Raw genomic sequence first — 19,865 nt, forward strand, 5'->3', positions numbered from 1 at the left:
AGAGTTTTTACCCTTTTTGATGAATCCTTTCATGACTTCAAAAATTTCTTTTTCAAAGTTCAAGCTGTAGAGGGTCACCACCCCGTTTTTCTGGATGAAACTTCTTCTCCTCGTTTTTCCCTGTACTGGCTAGAGGCCTCTCCTTGTGAAAAATACAGTTTGGATGATTTGGATGAGGTGGAGGCAGCCATTGTGGGGTTCCTCCGGGAAGTATGGGGGAGAGCCCCCTACTTGGATACAAAAAAGTTTCTCCAGGGGTCTCCGTCCTTTGTCCAGGCTCAGCTAGGTAGCTTTTTGTTTGTTTATCATATTTTCCGACTTGATGGTCGCACGACTTGTTTCTCTGGCTTGTTTTACTGACTTTAGCTTCCTAATTGCTTTTACAGAGATGGCGAAGAAGAATTTCAAGGAGTCTTACCAGAGAGTTCAGGAGGCCAAGGCGAGGTCCCGCGCCAAAGTCGGCGGCGCCAGGGCAGCTGGTCCTTCTCTTCCTTCTCCTCCCCTTCCTTCCCACAATTTGGGGACCCCCACCCGACCTATTGTTATTTCTTCCTCAGCCTCTTCTCTGCCGTCCCCTCCTCCCCGATCTTCCCCTGAGCCAGAAAAGAAGAAGCGCAAGACTTTAGAGTCTGGCTCTTCTTTTGAAGGTGAGGCCAAGGTGGATGCACCTCAGTTTGTTCGGAAGCATATCTATCCTCATACTCGTATAAGTATCGATGATGCTTCTGTTCGGAACCACCTTACTATTATGGCTCAGGAGAGTATCAGGGCGGCAGGGGTATGCACGAAGTTCCTGGATATTTTTTAGAAGACCCCCCTTAGCTCTTTGGGTTCATCCTCGAGGGTTGAGGAGTTAGAGGGGAGGCTTCTCTTATATCAAGGGCGGGAGAAGGAGTTGAGGGAGGAGGTCGCCAAATTGAAAGAGGAGAGGGATGGCCTCCAAGAGAGGGAGAGGAAGTTGCAGGCCCAGTGTTCAATGGCGGAGGGCCTGAGGGAGAAGGCGTATGAGAGTTATTCAAGTTTGTTCGAGGACCTTGTGGGGGTGAGGAAGGATTTTCTGAGATCTCAAGAAGCTTATACAGAGTTGGAGGACTCCATTGCTGATGGAGCTGAAGAGGCATGGAGGATCTTCAAAGAACAGGTCGAGGTCATTGCTCCTGACCTGGATCTCTCTCCTTTGGATCCGGATAAGATCGTGGTCGACGGAGCTATCGTTTCTCCTCCCTCTCCCCAATATGTCACCGAGTCTGATCTAAAGACTCGGAGGCAGAGGATAATGGAGTCCCCTCCCCGAGTTCTTCGAAAGCTCCTGGAACTTCCACTCCGTCTCCTATGAATATTTCTCTTCTTGGCCCTGATAGCGCTCTGACTACTCTCCCTGACTCTGGTGGTACTCCAACTACTCTTCCTGATTCTGGTGGTGCTCTAACTATTCCTCCTGGCTCTGGTGGTGACGTCTTTCCTAACTGAAAAAATTTATTGTGGCTATATGGGGGCCGGCCTGTGGGTCCCCCCTTTTTGAACTATTTATTTTTATGTTGTGGTGGTATTCTGCTGACATTTTCTTAGCCTTTTATTGCCATAAACAAAATATTAAAAATATCCTTTTTTGGATAAGAGTTTAGGTTACCTTTGTTGGTTGTGCGCATGCCTTTCTGTTTAGGTTTCAAAAAACCTTTTTTATCCTTGTTTTGAAAAACCTTTTCCTTGGATAATTGTCCTTTCTTTTTCTTAAATTTTTCTTAAGGACTTGGGACAGCCTTTGCCTTGGTGCTTTCTTATAGGTTTTCTGATCTTTTTTTGGTATTCCTTATACTCAATTTTTTTATTTATTGAGTTCTTGTGACTTAGGTTATTTTTGCGATGCATTTCTTTGTTTCTCGGTTTTTTCGACTTGTAAGTCAGATAATTTCCGAGTTTATCACGATCGACCTTTATAACATCTTTACACCGACTTGTACCTCGTCGTTTTATCCTGACGACCATCTAGATCAGTTCATGGGATTTTCACGCTTTGTCGAGCTTAAGTCGGCGCGTTTCGTAGAAAGAAAGAAAACGAGAAGGAATTTATAAGAGATATTGTAAAAGATCTTTATTTATTTGCTAAGGTACTTTATTGCTACTAAGGGTTTTTGACTATCTATGGCCCTTAGTCTCTACTGTGATGCCTCGTTAAAACCCCCCCCCCCCTTCAGAAAAAACCCTTTTCTTTTGGGAAAAAATCATGAAGTTGGGAAAAGAGTACATCAGGGAGTAGAGTTCGCTTTTAACTATAGTACCTTTTCATATTACAAGCATGCCATGACCTTGGTAACTCGGTGCCGTTCAAGTCGGTCACCTTATAATAACCTTTTTCCTAAAACCTCACAAATTTTGTATGGTCCCTTCCAATTAGCAGCGAGCTTCCCTTCCCCATATTTGTTGACTCCAATGTCGTTTTTGATTAAGACCAAGTCGTCTGGGGTGAAATTCATTCGTTTCTGATTAAGACCAAGTCGTCTGGGGTGAAATTTCTTCGAATGACTTTTTTGTTGTATCTAGTGGTCATTCTTTGCTTTAATGCCGCTTCCCTTATCTGGGCTTGCTCTCGGACTTCGGGGAGCAATTCAAGTTCCTATTTGTGCCCCTGTATGTTTCCGACCTCATCATGGAAGATCACCCTTGGACTTTGCTCGTCGATTTCTACTGGTATCATGGCTTCCACGCCATAGACAAGTCGGAAGGGTGTTTCCCCTGTGGCATATTGAGGCGTCGTCCGGTAAGCCCACAACAATTGTGGGAGCTCCTCAGCCCAAGCTCCTTTTGCGTCATGTAGCCTTTTCTTTAATGCTGCCAGTATGACTTTGTTAGCTGCCTCGACTTGTCCATTTGCTTGTGGATGTTCTACCGAAGTGAACTGGTGTTTGATCTTCATACTAGCTACCAGGCTTCTGAAGGTAGAGTCGGTGAACTGGGTTCCATTATCTGTGGTGATGGAATGAGGTATCCCATACCTTGTGATAATATTTTTGTAAAGGAACCTCCGACTTCTCTGGGTCGTGATGGTGGCTAATGGTTCTGCTTCTATCCACTTTGTGAAGTAGTCTATTTCCACAATTAAGTATTTGACTTGTCCTGGGGCCTGGGGAAAAGGTCCTAACAGATCCATCCTCCATTTTGCGAAGGGCCATGGAGAAGTTATACTGATGAGCTCCTCGGGGGGAGCCACGTGGAAATTTGCGTGCATCTGGCATGGCTGGCACTTCCTCACAAATTCTGTGGCATCCTTCTGCAAGGTCGGCCAGTAGAACCCAGCTCGGATTACTTTTCTGGCTAGCGACCTGGCTCCGAGGTGGTTTCCGCAGATCCCATTATGAACCTCTTCTAGTACTTCAGTGGTCCTTGAGGTCGGTACGCACTTCAGCAATGGTGTTGATATTCCTCTTTTATAGAGGATATTTTTCACCAGAGTGTAGTGTTATGCTTCTCTCCGGATTTTCTTGGCCTCTTTTTCCTCTTTGGGGAGGATGTCGAATTTTAGGTATTCGACCAAGGGATTCATCCATCCAAGGTTTAATCAGGTGATTTCAAGGACGTCTCATTTGTTCTCTGTTTTTACTACAGAGGGTTTTTGGAGAGTTTCCTGGATCAGGCTTTTATTATTCCCCCCTGGTTTGGTACTTGCTAATTTGGAGAGGGCATCTGCTCTGCTATTAAGATCTCGAGTTATGTGTCTGATCTCGATTTCTGCAAAGCGCCCGAGGTGCCCCAAATTTTTTTCTAAGTATTTCTTCATATTTGGGTCTTTAGCCTGATACTCTCCGTTTATTTGGGAGGTCACTACTTGAGAGTCGCTGAATATCATCACTTTGTTGCACCGACCTCTTCTGCCAACTTTAAACCTGCGATCAGGGCTTCATATTCTGCCTGATTATTAGAAGCTGGGAATTCAAATTTGAGGGAAACCTCTATTTGTGTTCCCCCTTCGTTAACCAGTATTATGCCTGCACCGCTTCCTGCCTTGTTTGAGGATCCATCTACGTATAGTTCCCACGTAGTTGGCTTTTCCTCTTGGTCTCCCACATACTCCGCTATGAAGTCGGTGAGGCATTGGGCTTTGATTGCCGTCCGAGTTTCGTACTTCAAGTCAAACTCAGATAGCTCTATCACCCACTGAACCATTCTCCCTGCAACATCCGTCTTTTGGAGGATTTGCTTCATAGGTTGGTTCGTTCGGACTCTTATTGTGTGGGATTTGAAGTAAGATCGTAACCTTCGTGAGGCTATTACTAAGGAGTAAGCGAACTTCTCTAGTTTGTGGTACCTTAGTTCAGGGCCTTGTAGAACTTTGATGGTGAAGTACACGGGATGCTGCCCGACCTCATCTTCTCATATCAGGGCTGTTGCTACAGCTTTATCTGCTACAGACAAGTATAGAACGAGCTTTTCCCTAACTAGAGGTCGGGTCAGGATTGGAGGTTGGCTCAAGAACCTTTTGAACTCCTGGAATGCTTTTTCGCACCCTGGAGTCCATTCAAACTGACATCCCTTTCTTAGTAGAGAGAACAGTGGAAGGGATTTTAATGCTGATCCAACCAAAAACCTGGAGAGGGCTGCAAGTCGACCATTCAATTGTTGAACCTCTCTTAAGCAAGTCGGACTTTTCATTTCTTGGATGGCTTTGCACTTGTCGGGATTTGCTTCAATCCCCCTTTGTGTCAGCATAAATCCCAGAAATTTCCCAGCCTCCACCGTGAAGGTACACTTTGCGGGGTTTAGCCTCATCCCATGTAACCTTATGGTGTTGAAGACTTGCGAGAGGTCTGTCAAGAGGTCAGTTTCTTCCTTGGTTTTTACCAGCATGTTTTCTACGTATACTTCCATTAACTTCCCGCGGTGGGGAGTGAACATCTTATTCATCAGCCTTTGATATGTGGCCCTAGCATTCTTTAATCCAAATGGCATGACCACGTAGCAATAGTTTGCTCTAGGCGTGATGAATGATGTTTTTTCTTGATCCGACTTGTACATCGGGATCTGATTGTATCTCGAGTAGGCATCCATAAACGACAAGTATTGATACCCCGAGCTAGAATCCACTAGAGTATCAATGCTTGGAAGTGGATATGGGTCCTTGGGACATGCCTTATTTAGGTCGGTATAGTCGATGCACATCCTCCATTTGCCGTTTTGCTTCTTGACTAGCACTACGTTTGCTAGCCATGTTGGATATTTAACTTCTCTGATGAAGCTGGCTTCCAGGAGTGCTTGTATTTGCTCCTCCACCGCTTGAGCTCGTTTTGGGCCGAGCTTACGCCTTCGCTGCTGTACAGGTCGTGACCCCGGATATACTGAGAGCCTATAGGACATGAGCTCAGGGTCTATCCTAGGCATGTCGGAGGCTTTTCAGGCAAAGAGGTCAGAATTGTCTCTTAATAGCTTTGTCAACCTTTGTTTTAAGTTTTCCTCTAGGTTGGCTCATATGTTGGTATTTTTTCCTTCCTCTTCGCCGACCTGTACTTCTTCAGTTTTTTCCCCTGGTTGTGGCCGCAACTCTTCTTTGGCTCTCGCGCCGCCGAGCTCAATGGTGTGGACTTTCTTGCCTTTTCCCCTCAGGTTCAGGCTTTCATTGTAGCATTTTCTTGCCAATTTCTGGTCTTTCCGTACCGTTGCTATCCCCGCATATGTTGGGAATTTCATGCAAAGATGAGGGGGTAGACACCACGGCTCCGAGTCGATTTAGGGTAGTTCTGCCAATTAAGGCATTATATGCTGACCCCACATCGATGATTATAAAGTCTATGCTTAGAGTTTTGGATTTTTCCCCCTTTCCAAAGGTCGTGTGGAGGGGTAGGAATCCTAATGGTTTTATTGGCGTGTCGCCTAGTCCGTACAAGGTATCAGTGTAAGCCCTTAACTCCTTTTCATCCAACCTTAGTTTGTCAAACGCGGGCTTAAAAAGGATTGTCTGCTGAACTCCCTTGGTCTACTAGAGTTCTGTGGAGATGGGCATTGGTTAGGATCATGGTTATTACCACTGGATCATCGTGTCCAGGGATTACTCCTTGCCCATCCTCCTTTGTAAATGAGATAGTTGGGAGGTCGGGTGCTTCGCTCCCGACCTGGTAAACTCGCTTGAGGTGTCTCTTGCGAGACGACTTGGTGAGTCCCCCTCCCGCAAATCCCCCCGAGATCATATGTATGTGTCTCTCGGGAGTTTGCGGTGGTGGGTCTCTTATGTCCCCGTCATCTCGCTTTCTTTTCCCATGATTGTCCGACCTTTCCATGAGATATCGGTCAAGTCGGCCTTCTCTGGCCAGCTTTTCTATCACATTTTTAAGGTCGTAGCAATCATTCGTCGAGTGACCATACATCTTATGGTACTCACAGTAATCGCTACGGCTTCCTCCCTTTTTATTTTTGATGGGCCTAGGAGGCGGTAGTCTTTCAGTATTACAGATTTTTCTGTATACATCCACTATGGAAACTTTTAGAGGAGTATAGGAGTGATATCTCCTCGGTCTGTCGAGACCGACCTCCTCTTTTTTCTTGGGCTCCCTTTCTTTCTCTTTTATCGAGTGGGGGTGCCCAGGTCACCAACTCGGCTCTCGTAGTCTGGCATTCTCCTCCATGTTGATGTACTTTTCTGCTCTTTCTTGTACATCGCTCAAGGAGGTGGGGTGCTTTTTGATATGGACTGCGAGAAGGGACATTCTCTAAGTCCATTTACTAGTCCCATGATGACTGCCTCAGTGGGCAGGTCTTGAATCTCCAAGCACGCTTTGTTGAACCTTTCCATATAGTCCCGTAAAGGTTCTCCGACCTCCTGCTTTACTCCCAAGAGGCTCGGTGCGTGCTTTACTTTATCCTTCTGGATGGAGAACCTCATTAAGAACTTTCTCGAGAGGTCCTCAAAGCTGGTGACCGACCTAGGAGGCAGGCTGTCGAACCACTTCATCGCTGCCTTTGACAAGGTGGTCGGGAAGGCTTGCAACGAGTAGCATTAGAAGCATCAGCCAGATACATCCGACTTTTGAAATGCTTAAATGATGCTTCGGATCTGTGGTTCCGTCATAGAGGTTCATATCAGGGCTTTTGAAGTTTCTTGGCACTTTTGCCCTCATTATGTCCTCACTGAATGGATCCTCTCCTCCCAGGGGCGACTCTTCTCGGTCGCCACGGGAGTTCCGACTTCTAAGGGAGGATTCTAGCTTTAAGAGTTTTTCTTCTAACTCTTTTCGCCGCTCTATCTCTTCCCTTAGATTTCGCTCCGCCTCTCGTTATCGCTCTAATTCCTGTTCCAGCTGTTCCAAACGACCTTGGTGGCCATGGACCAGCCCCATCAACTCGGCTGCGTGGGTGGCCCTTCCTTTCCCAATTCGCGTCCCTCCGAGGAGTTTACCTTTGGGTTTTTTTAACCCGGAGGTGCCTTCTCTATGCTGGTCGTTGGCTCCCTGGTGAAGGGTCAGGTCCGCATCATTATTTCCGGTGTCTAGATTTTCTTGTTCGGAATCAGACGCCGTATGACCATCCTCTGGTGAATTATTCGCCATTACTGGTGGATCTCTCGGGTCTCCGGCAACGGCGCCAATGTTACGTTGGGTAACCGGAGATTAGTGGGCTGGATTCGTTGGGTTGGCCCAATCGTCTGAGGAGGGAAGCCTTCGTGCGAGTTCGCGCCTTTAGGGCCTCCGCCCGACTTGTGAGTGTGAGTGAATGGGGGGTGGTACCTGCAAAGACACTTCGATGCCTAAGTCAGCAAGGGTGTGAGCAGGTCTAGAGAATATTGGGACTTAAAGATACCTGAGGGGTGTCAGTGTATTTATAATGGGAGCCAATAACCACCGTTAGAGTAGTTCCACCTTATGAAGTGAATAACCGTCCCTTTATCTTAGGGAGGTTGAGATTTGGCTCCTGGAAGTGGGTTGAGAGATTTTAGGGGCAGTTATTTAGTATTATCTGCCAGTTAATCCTCGTTCCCGACTTCCTTAGAGTAAGTCGTGGCAAGAACCGACTTCTCAAGGGAAGGTCGGTGTAAAGTAAGGTTCAATTCTGTGGGTTGGCCTTTTGTTTGGACCTGGGCCTTAGCGTTGGGTCAGGGTATAAACAATATATATGTTAGAATATAAAGTATATATTAAAAATAAATTAAATAATATATATTTATTTATTAATAATTAGTAATATATTGATTTTGGCAATTGATTAGTAATAACATTAATTTTATTGACGAATGAATTAGTGTATATACAAGGCAATATTCAAATTCTCAACATTTATGTAAACGCTAACTACTCAACCAACCCAAATTCATTTCTAAAATGTGTTATATAATACATAAACATGTTAAAAAATTGATATTTAGTTATTTACAACATAACATGGTCCCATTTTTGGAGACATGGGCCATCAAGTAATGGTCCCAATACATGTTAATGCCAAAGCTTCCTATAATGCTTACTTGCTCGTGTCGCGCTTTTGCTACAATGCTTCGTTCCAGATTAAAAAATATGTGAATCCAATCCAATCTAACCCAAAGATCCAATCTGAGTTCAACGACTATGAATGTGACTGATCCAATGCTAAATTAAAATGTATATTGACTTAGCGGCAAGTGTATAACTATTTTGATTATAGTTTATATTAGTTATGGATAATTTTTTTTTTTAGAGTTTATTTTATTATTTGTGAAATTAATGTTTTGTTATAAAAAAATTTATAATTTATAATTTTTTTAATTTTATGAATCACGTTTATGTTCCGTCTTACAATTCAATGGTTTACGATTATAAACTAATTTTCGAAGTCGAGATAAAAACTGTGAATTCATTATTTTGTGCGTTACTTAACGGACAAAGTAGGTCGATTGGTGCATCTCTTTCAAAAAAACAAATACATGTGTCAATTGGTTGTGTTTTCTGGCATAAATCATTATAACCAAACAATTATTTTTGCTGTTGCCCTTGTTGCAAATGAGACTGAGGAGACTTATTCCTAGCTATTTGAAAAAAATTTGGAAGCTAGGAAAGGTCAGGCAAAAAAATCGGCTAAAAACAGTCATAACTTATCTTATTTAACATTCATTAATTGTTGCGACAATTAATTAATGCTAAAACTATTAAATTTTATTTAGTAGTTACTTTAATAAAGATTTTACAAATATTTTTTATAAAAGTATTTATTTAGCCGCATTTTAAAAATATGATTTATATAAAAAAAATAATTTTAAAAAATAACAATCTTTTTAGACAATAATAACATTTTTATAACGTATTAAAATTAAATCTTATAATCTCCATTTACTTATTAAAATGAATAATTTTCATACGAAGATAATTATAATATTTTTATTAAAATATTCACCCATTTATTAATATAAGTAACCTTAATAATTACCTTTAAATAAAACATTTTAAAATATATCTACATATGCTCTTTTATTAATTTCTTCTTATTCAAGGCTGTGGTGTATACAACTATGGAGTTATGGATTTATTATTATAATATAAAAAAACTTTTAAATATATCAATACATCAATATTTTAATAATTTTTAATTATTAATTTTAATTATATATATTTTTTATAATTAAAATCAACGATTAAAAATTATTAAAATACTAATATATTCCGATAAATTTAAAAGTTTTTTTTACAATATATGAAGGGCCGCGAAACGCATGATAATGATTATGGCAAATTAAATCAAATGATCTTCTGAATGGCAACCTGGGTCGAGCCGTGTGTAAGTACACAAGCATTTTGTGTTGTTATCATTGCAAGAGCCTCTTGGAATCGATACGGGACTTGAATACACGAAACGACAGTGTGAACGACAACTTTCGAAAGTGCAATTTGGAAAGGGTATTAGCTTGTGACATGTCCATAGTTGTGCCTCTACTAATAATCCACCATCTGCAACAATAAAACAATATTATTTATTATTAATTAATTATTTCTAAAACACATGACAAGGATGAATCATGAACAAATAATCAGCTACGTTGTTTAGGGTTTGTTTGGGTGAACTTTTAAGAAAAGATCTTTTTTTGAGTTATCTTCTTTTAAAAGATCTTATAGAGAAGTAAAAGTAATTTTGTGTTTGGATATCTCATGTAAAAAGGTCTTTTTATCAATCAATTATGTTTGGATATAACAATATAAAAGTACTTTTTTGTTTATTTATTACATGAAAAATATCTTTTTTTAAAGAAAAAATGATCTTTTAAAAAAATATGTAAATTACAACTTCTCAAAAAAGATATTTTTTTATTTTTCTAGTACTTTTACTTTTACTACTAAAAATTTGTCAAACACGCTAAAAAATAATAAAAAATATTTTTTCATTAAAAAAAATTTTTTTTTATAGAATAATAACATCCAAACAAATACTTAATAATACATACCAGAGGCAAAGGAGAGAACAACAAACAAAATTATAAGAGAAGTGGGCATAATTTGATTCTTCATTGTTTTCTGTATCATAAGAATTATTTGTGTAGAACTATTAGATGTATCTGAGGATGATGAATAAGATTAAATAGTCGCTACTAAATACTATTGTGAATATAGAATTGTCAAGGTACTTATTTATTTAATTCATAGAGGAGGTTGAGGATAGAGACGATTTTAGTCAACTGAAATTTATGATTCTATTTATTGATAATATACTTAATCAATGTAAATATCATTTTTATTTAATTGATGATTGACTGTATTTAATATTCATTTATTATATATTAATAATTAATAATGTTATAATTAAAATCAGAAATATTTGATTATTAAAAAGAATAAATAAAAAATAGTTAAAATTTGTCTTATTTAATATTTATTAATTGTCACGACAATTAATGAATACTAAATAAGATAAATTTTAACTATTTTTTTGTCTCCTTAATATTACCAATTTAAAATATATTGCATGACACTGTTTTATAATGGAATTAAAATCTTTTTTCTTCAAAATCAAAAAGATGATTTCTTTTTTTTCTCTCTTTTTTTATGTTTCTTCCTTTTCTATTTATTTTATTTCTCTTATATATTATTATTATTAAATATGAAACTAACTACACACTCTTTAATTATCAATAACACATCATCTATATTATCTTACCAAAATATTTATGATTTTGTCCGTTTTTGAAAAAATCTAATCCCGTTAATTATTTATTGTAACAATAAATGTATACCGATTTAATGATTGTGTCATTAATATTAAAATTAATTTAGTTTGTCTTATTAAAAATAAATTAATATTTAAAGTGGTTCCTGAACTTGCAATCGAACTTCAGTGTTGTTCCTAAATTTTAAATTGTCCCAAATTTGTCTCTAAACTTAATAACGGTCATCTCTAAAATACTTTCTAGTGACAGAATAATGATGTGATTGGATAGATACCACGCTGGACTGGTAAAACATCACCATTTCATTTTTCGCGCATAAATAGAGCATAAACGACCTCTTTTAGAGTATTTTGAGAGGTTTTAACTCTAACATGTTAAAAACCTTCAAAATATCCTAATTAAACGATGTGGTTTATGTTCTATTTGAGCGCCAAAAATAAAATGGCGACTTTTTACCAGTCTAGCGTGGTTTCTAGCGTAGCCTCCATTCAACTACGTCATCATTTCATCACAGGAACGACTGTTGATAAATTCAGGAATACAAATTTAAGAACCACTTTGAATATTAACTCAAAAAAAATCATTACAAGTATATTTACATTTCAAAGACTCAACGTCAATTATATGTTAGGATATATTAGGATATTTATATATATTAATTATACAGATATGTTATACATCTAAGTATTATTGTCAATCTAAATTTAATCAAATAGACTTAACACTAATAAAAATTACTCTTATTAAAAGGGCGTAATTATACGCGCGGGACTTTACATTATCGTTGACGTCGTCGTCTTCTTCTTCTTCGCGTTCCTCCTCCTTCTCCTCCTCATTTTTCTCGTTTTTCTTCTTCTTCTTCGTGTTCTTTCTTCTTCACATATTTTTTCCTCAACGTCATTTTTTTCCTCCTCTTCTCCTTAGTAATTTTGCAGTATTATGTGTTTTTTCTTTTTCTTTATTTGACTTTTCTTCTCTTTTTATTGGTCTTATTCCTCTCAAGAGAGTGAAACAAGAAGAATTATAACAAAATGAAATAAGAAGATAAAGAAGAAAAAAATGAAAAAGAAAAAGAAAAATCAGCAGTAGTAGAAGATGAGAAGGAAGAGTTTTGAATTTTATAGAACAATGAGACTAAATGCACCTTAATTCACTCAAAAATGAATTTGAAACTACATCTAGAATGAACTAAAAATTAAATTTCGAATGAACAGAAATTACTTAATAATGACGATACACAAACAAACTCATTTCAAAACAAGCATAGACAAAGTGCAGCTTATTTAAATCCAGAATGAATCAAAATTATTTAATGATTGTGTTTGAAAATAAGCACACAAACAAATTGAATGATCAGAAATTTACACAGAAATAAATTGAAATTACATACAGAATAAACCGAAAATTAAATTCCAAATGAACCGAAATTACTTAATGATGATAATACACAAACAAACGCGTTTCAAAACAAGCACATACCAAGTCAATTTTGGATCAAACAATATCATCAATATGCCAAAAATTCGATGACAACGATAATAATAACGACGATACGTATTAGAAGAAGATGACAATGATGATTAGAAAGAGTTTTGAATTGTGCAGAACAACGAGACCAAGTGCACCTTAATTTACTCAGAAATGAACCGAAATTATATCCAGAGAGAACCGAAATTACTTAATGACGACGATACACAAATAAACTCGTTTCAAAACAAGCATAGACCAAGTATACCTTATTTAAATCCAGAATGAACCAAAATTACTTAATGATTATGTTCAAAAACAAGAAGACAAACAAAATTGAATCATGAACAAAATCACATCTAAATCCATCAAGTGATTTGATAGCATTATACTTTTTTTCTTTTTTTTGTTTGATTTTTTCATGTTTTTATTATTGTTAAGAGGATAAAATAAGAAGGATTATGAGAAAAAAACAAGAAAAATCAGAGAAGATGAACAAGACAAGAAGAAGAACATGATGGAGAGTTTTGAAAAAATTTTTATTTTTGTTTCTTCTTTTTTGTTTGTTTTTTTTTTCTCTTTTTTTTTGTTTTATTCCTCTCATCAAAAGCATAGGTGAGGAGAAAGAGTTTTGAATTATGTAGAACAACGAGACAAAATACACCTTAATTCACTTAGAAATAAACCGCAATTATATCCAAAATGAACCAAAAAATAAATTTCAAATAAACTGAAATTATTTAATAATGACGATATACAAACAAACTCGTTTCAAAACAAACACAGACCAAATGTACCTTATTTAAATCCAAAATAAATTAAAATTATTTAATAATTACATTAAAAAACAAGCATACAAACAAAGTTGAATAATTATTAAGAATCAGAAATGTTTGGTAACAAAAAAAATTAACCAAAAACAACTATAACTTACTTTATTTAGCATTTATTAATTGTTACGATAATTAATAAATGTTAAATAAGGCAAGTTCTGACAGTATTTTTTGTGTACCTAGCATTGCCGATTAAGAATAGGGTTTGCTCTTCCAAAGGAAACACATTTGGACTAAAGAGATACTTGAGACCCAATTGGATAGAGGACCGAAACAATTTAATTAGTTGATGACAATAACATGATGCATGCATATATTAACGTTTCTTCTCTCTATTGAATTCATTCAAAACGAACGTACTATCATATATATAAGCATGAGTAAGCATATAATAAATGCTGGCGTGAGATTTAGGTGGCTTCACAATTTTATACATTTATGGACCATACAAAAATAATATGTAGTTGGCATCACATATTGAAAATTGATCACGAAATTAAATGGTTTATTATCCCCCAAACACATAGCATACACCTGCATATTCCATTATCTAGCCTTATTCCAATAGTTTCCACAATAAAGCCAATTAATTATTAAAGAAACAAGACATACACCTTAGTGTCACCTTAATTAATTAATCTGGATTAATGAATTAATTAATGAATTTTCGGTTTGATCTCTTTAAACCCAGCAGGACAAGGAGGATTCCAATATAGTCCAAATTGTAAGAGACCTCAATGAGTTGAAGCTTTTTAAGAGTCCATGGAGGAAACCTGTACCAAAAATCTGTATAGTAACTTCTTCTTGCCACTGCCTTGTGGTGACTGAAAATGTCAAAGGAGAACTTGCCATGATACTTTCCAAATCCACTCTCACCAACTCCTCCAAATGGCAGGGTATCAGCTATATACTACACAAAATTAAATCAAGTTAATTAAATATTCACTATGCTCTCAACTTAATTAATAAAGATTAGAGAAAAGGACAAATAGATCTCTAACTTTTGCTCTGTGGACATTTTCGTTCCTGACTATTGAAAAATACTTTTCAGTTCATGACATTCACAAAACTTGGACGGATCAGTCCCTGACGGAGGCATTTGGACGGAGGGACTGATCCGTCCAAATTTTGTGAAGGTCAAGGACTTAAAAGTATTTTTCAATGGTCAAAGACAAAAATGTCCGTAGAACAAAAAGTTAGGGATCTTTTGTCCTTTTCTCTAAAGATTATAAATATTGATGATATGATATGTACTTGTACAATTGCATCATTGAATACAAGGCTTCCAGATGATGTCTCAGCTACCATCCTTTTTTGTAGAGTTTTGTTTTTGGTAAAGGCATAGATTGCTAGAGGTTTTGCCCTTGAGTTTATGAATTTAACACTATCTTCAATCTTCTCCACCTGCAAAATTAACCAAATAATAATAATAATAATAATTACATAAAATTAATTTTTAATTAGTCAATGTTAACTAATTTGTTTATTATAAAATTATTTTTAAATCTTTATTTAAAAAAAAAATTAAAATTTAGAGTTAAAAATACAGAATTTCATGTTCAAAAATTAAAATTTAGGAATCTAAAATTTATTATTTAAGAGTTAGAGTGACTAGAAAATGTGGCTAGCAGTGAGCAGTGAGGAGTGAAATTGTAGGATTGAGAGGGAAAAAATATTAAAGGATAATTTTAAAAAATTAATTGAAATTGATGAAAAAATAGTTAATTTTTTAATTAAAATATTAATAAATGTAGTAGTTATATATATCAACTTAGATTTTGAGTTAAATAAATTTATATCAATATTATATGACTAATAAAATTAATTATTTTTTGTTAATATACACTTTGCCAATTCTAAATTATAAATACTAAATTCTGAACTGTTAATTCTAAATTTATAAATCTTAATAATATAAAAATAAAATATTAACTAATATTAATAAAATGTATTGGCCTGTTAATTTTATAACATGGTTGGGTTAAGTAAATTGATGAGAACTAAATTATATATCTTACGGTGATAATTGGAAGAAGTGGGCCAAAGATTTCATCCGTCATGATTGCCGATTCAAGAGGCGGATCCACCAATATAGTTGGTTCAATAAATCTACATACAATTATTGCATGGTTAGCACATTATTACATTTGTTCATACATATATATGCATTATTTGAATAAAAAAAACTTACAAGTTATCTTCGTCAAATGAACCACCAAGAACCACCGATTCTTTGACCTTAGGATCACTGTTGATAAGAGACTTGAGTCTCAAGAAATGTTGTTTATTAACTATCCTTGCAATGCTCTTGGACTCTCTTGGGTTTTCTCCAAACATTTTCTTAATCCCAACCTTCAGTAATGGTATCTAAAGAAAATAATAGTAGAGAAGCATATTATACATATTATTAATTAATTAAAAGCTTGATATAAAAACTCTTTTGGAGTATAGTAATATATACTACGTACCAATGTAGAAATGAAAGCCTTTTCTACAAGGATATAATCGATCGTTATGCATGCTTGTCCTGCACAAGCTCCATATTTCGCCACCAAAATTCGTTGCACAGCCACCTTGTGGTTCAACAAAGGAACTTTTCCGATCAGTTAATTAAATATGAGAAATGTTATTTGTACACTAAAATCAGTTACTAAAATCAGTCACCAATGTATTTATGTATAAATACATGTTTGGTTTAATTTATTTTCATAATGTATTTATATTCCAATATATATTTTATACTAGTAGCTGACTTTGATGGTTGATTTTGGTGTACACGTAGCATTATGTTAAGCGAATTCTATCTAAACTACTTTATCTTTTTTATTTCTCACGACATCCCTCAATCCAAAAGTAAAAATTAATTTGTCGCAAATATGAGTTTCATTTAAATGTTTGTCTTAGATAATAGATTATTGTATACATAAAATAAGATTCGAACTCTCGATATTTATTTAAATAAGCGAGTGAACTAACTACCTGACTAACTCAAATTAGCTACCACTTTATTATTTTTAATAACAAATTTTATTATCTATTACATATATTTAATTAAATAAATTATTATTATTATTATTATAAATCTCATCACACAAGCTAAAATTTGTAGATATTTATAAATATAAGGCACTTTTTATAATGAATTAATTAGCTTCCTATAATTATAGTCCTCTTGGTATTTTACCTACGTACCCCCCACGTTTTGCAACTCCCCTAGGTTTTAATGCTTAAAAGGTATATATATAACAGTTTCTATTCTAGAAATAAAAAAAAAAGGTCTTAAAGCTACACATTTTAATCTATTTAAGAAATAAAGTAACATGACAAACACTAATATAATATCAGTAAATATCAAATCAACTTAATTAACAAAACTAATAAGAAAACAAAAATTCTTTTTCCCTTTTCAGATCTTTTTATGTGTCTTGTTTAACAAAGTCTTTTCATTATTCTTCTTCTCCTCATACTCCTCCTATTTTATCAAAACAACTTCAATAGAGGGAAGTACATATGACATGTGACAATGAATGCATCTATATTCTTCAACTTGTTATCTCACTAGAGTTATCCAGTTAATAAGTACGACATACAATAGTACATGACATGCATGTGGCAAAATTAAATGCAATAATACATAAATAGTAAATTCACCTCTCTATCCCAAGTTGTTGCAAGAGAATCAAGCAATGCTGGACACTTTCCTCCTAACTCCAAACTCACAGGTGTCAGATGCTCTGCTGCTGCACTCATAACCATCCTTCCCACCCTTGCACTTCCTATATTACAATTGCATTATTATTTGGAAACACAAATATAATTAATCAATGAATTTAATTTTGATATATTATTAGTATAAAATAATTTTATATTTTTATCTAATTATATAACGTCATAGTAATAAAAATAAGGTTTAATTGTTCTATCAATTTTATAATTTTATTAAAATTTTAATTAAATCTTAATTTTTTTTAATTGAGTTTCTACTATACTATATCAGATTTTATAATTAGATTCTTATCGTAACAAAAACGTTGGAATTAACAAAATATTATATTAAACAAAACAGAATATTCAATCAAGTATTAGACAATTTTTATTTAATAGAATATTTTATTATTTTTAACATTTTTATTACAATAGAGATTTAATTACAAAATCTAATATGGTATTAAAACTCAATTGAAAAGAAAAAAGTATAAGAACTTAACCAAAAAATCGATAAAACTATAGATATCAATAGAGTAATTAAAACTAAAAATAACTATATTTTATATTAACTGTGTAAATAACCACCAAACAAATAGATATAATTAAATTATGGTACCTGTCAATACATCAAATTTAAATTATTAAATAATTAATTATAATTATATATATTAATTAAGTAATTAGTACCTGTGAAGAAGATCTTGTCCCATCTTTGCTTTAAGAGTAGCTCCCCAAGAGTTGGTCCACCTTGGATGATCTTGATGGCATTGGAATCCAAGTAAGAAGGAAGAACATTGGCCAGAAGAGAAGAACAAGCAGGTGACATCTCTGATGGCTTCACAACTACACTGTTTCCAGCAGCTACTGCTCCAATTAGTGGCTCCAATGATAGTCCTACACATGTTCATTAAGCTAGCTTATTTGTTAATTAATTATCTTTTTAGAGACAAAGGGAAAAATAAATTGACTAACCCAAGGGAAAATTCCACGATGAGAATATGAGAACTAAGCCAAGAGGCTCAGCAACTATTTCTGCACTCGAAAGCAATGCTATTCGTGGCAATTTAGCCTAATTAACAAACATATCAACAAATTAATTAACCATGCAAAATAGTCAAAAATATAACTTCAAAATTAAATAGTGTGTTAACATGATTTAATTTTATATAACTTAGCATAATAATTAACACCATATCTTGTGCAGAAAACTCACCTCTTTGCCAGCCATCCATTGTTTCAAAGACTTGGTCGCCAAATTTAAGGTCTTAATCAAAGTTCCCACCTGCAATTTCTCGCTAATTAATTAGAAATTGTAACAGCTACCTAAGCTAATTAAGTTGGTCGAGTGGTCAGTTCACTCGTCCGCTTAAGTAAGCATTGGGGTTCAAATTCTGTCTTGTACATGCAACAACTCATTAGCCAGCGATAAACTTTTAAATAAAACTTAGATCCGTAACAGATTAATCATTAACCTGTAGAACTGAGAGATACGAAAATATATGCATGCACATTTTTTCTTTCTGTCTATGGACTACTTTGTTGTAGTAATTAAAACGGTTAATTAATTATTAATTACCTCATCTCTAAAAGCTTCAACTTGATGCTTGCCAAGATCCTGGTTGAGGGCCTTGAAGATTTGATCCTCATTTTCAAGGAGGAATTTATGCAAAGCTTGAAGCTGAGATTGTCTCCATGATGCTTCCTTTGTTTTTCCGGTCCCAAAATAAGCCTTCATGTCACTTAGATCTCTCTCCAGAGATGAGTAGTTCTCCATTATTATTGTCTCGTACTTAACACAATATGATGCAACACACAAAGTAGCACCTTTTCAACCTCACTACTATATATATGTATCACTTCTCCGCCACTAATATACTTGCTTCTAGCTACTTCCTGTTATTTATTGTTGTGGCGCACATGCGAAAAAGGCTTATCTGAAAATAATTGTAGAATGTTAAAATGAAAGATTCATCCTATCGTAATTAATTTAAATTATTTGAGTGGTTAATTTTGTTCGTTTATTTAAATGAGTAGGATAAATTAATTATTGATATGTTGGATAAAATAATACTGTGAAAAATGAAAATAAAAGGCTCGTTACTACAAAATTTGTAATTTATATAATATATTAATTTTATTATTTTAATTTAAAAAAATTAAACTCTTATTTTCTTATTAGTTTACCATTTTTTTTTTATTTTAGGTGAATCGATCTGATATGTATATATAGTAATATATGTTAATTATTAAATAGTGATAGATCTTTTTGAGAAATTTTATATATATTTTTATTTTAACATTAATAAAAGAAAAAAAAATTCTAAATAACCAATACTCCTCCTATTAATAATTTAACAAATCAGCCAATGTTATAACAAAATTCTGATTTTACATTAACAAAATGCTGACTTTCCTCCATCAATTCTGTAGTGTTGTGTGTCTTTTCTGTCGCCGCTAATTCGGTAGCGTATTCTGCATTTTTTTTGTCTCATTAATTTATGCATTCATCATCATCATCATATTTTCTCTGGATAAAAAATATCTGTCTTTTAATTTTTTTCATAATTTTTTTAGATAAAAACTCTCAACTTTTTAATTTTTTTTTGTTAAATTGTAGTTAATTGTTTTATTATAACCAATTTTAATCACTTTATATTCAATCTCTCTAATCCAACAAATTAAATTAGATAAAACATTTGACATATATTGCATTAAATAATTTAGGGTACAAATAATATTTTTTTTTATATAAA

The 19,865-nt window shown here is 34.7% G+C and overlaps 1 protein-coding gene and 1 long non-coding RNA gene across 2 annotated transcripts; both read right to left on the reverse strand.

Moving 5' to 3' along the window:
- Positions 1-9,389: 9,389 nt before the first annotated feature.
- LOC112771588 (uncharacterized) lies at positions 9,390-10,542 on the reverse strand. The gene is made up of 2 exons (XR_003187115.3): positions 10,385-10,542; positions 9,390-9,893 (listed from the first exon to the last, which is right to left on the reverse strand). It is a non-coding gene; the product is annotated as an uncharacterized lncRNA (long non-coding RNA).
- Positions 10,543-13,813: 3,271 nt separating this feature from the next.
- LOC112773076 (aldehyde dehydrogenase family 3 member F1) lies at positions 13,814-19,015 on the reverse strand. The gene is made up of 10 exons (XM_025818117.3): positions 18,689-19,015; positions 18,326-18,394; positions 18,085-18,181; positions 17,800-18,006; positions 17,056-17,180; positions 15,873-15,977; positions 15,596-15,771; positions 15,423-15,513; positions 14,659-14,808; positions 13,814-14,314 (listed from the first exon to the last, which is right to left on the reverse strand). The coding sequence occupies exons 1-10, from the start codon at positions 18,884-18,886 to the stop codon at positions 14,057-14,059; spliced, it is 1,476 nt and encodes a 491-aa protein (XP_025673902.1). The 5' UTR covers positions 18,887-19,015; the 3' UTR covers positions 13,814-14,056.
- Positions 19,016-19,865: the final 850 nt, after the last annotated feature.

This window comes from Arachis hypogaea, chromosome 18 (genome assembly GCF_003086295.3).
Source record: "Arachis hypogaea cultivar Tifrunner chromosome 18, arahy.Tifrunner.gnm2.J5K5, whole genome shotgun sequence".
Lineage (NCBI taxonomy): Eukaryota > Viridiplantae > Streptophyta > Magnoliopsida > Fabales > Fabaceae > Arachis > Arachis hypogaea.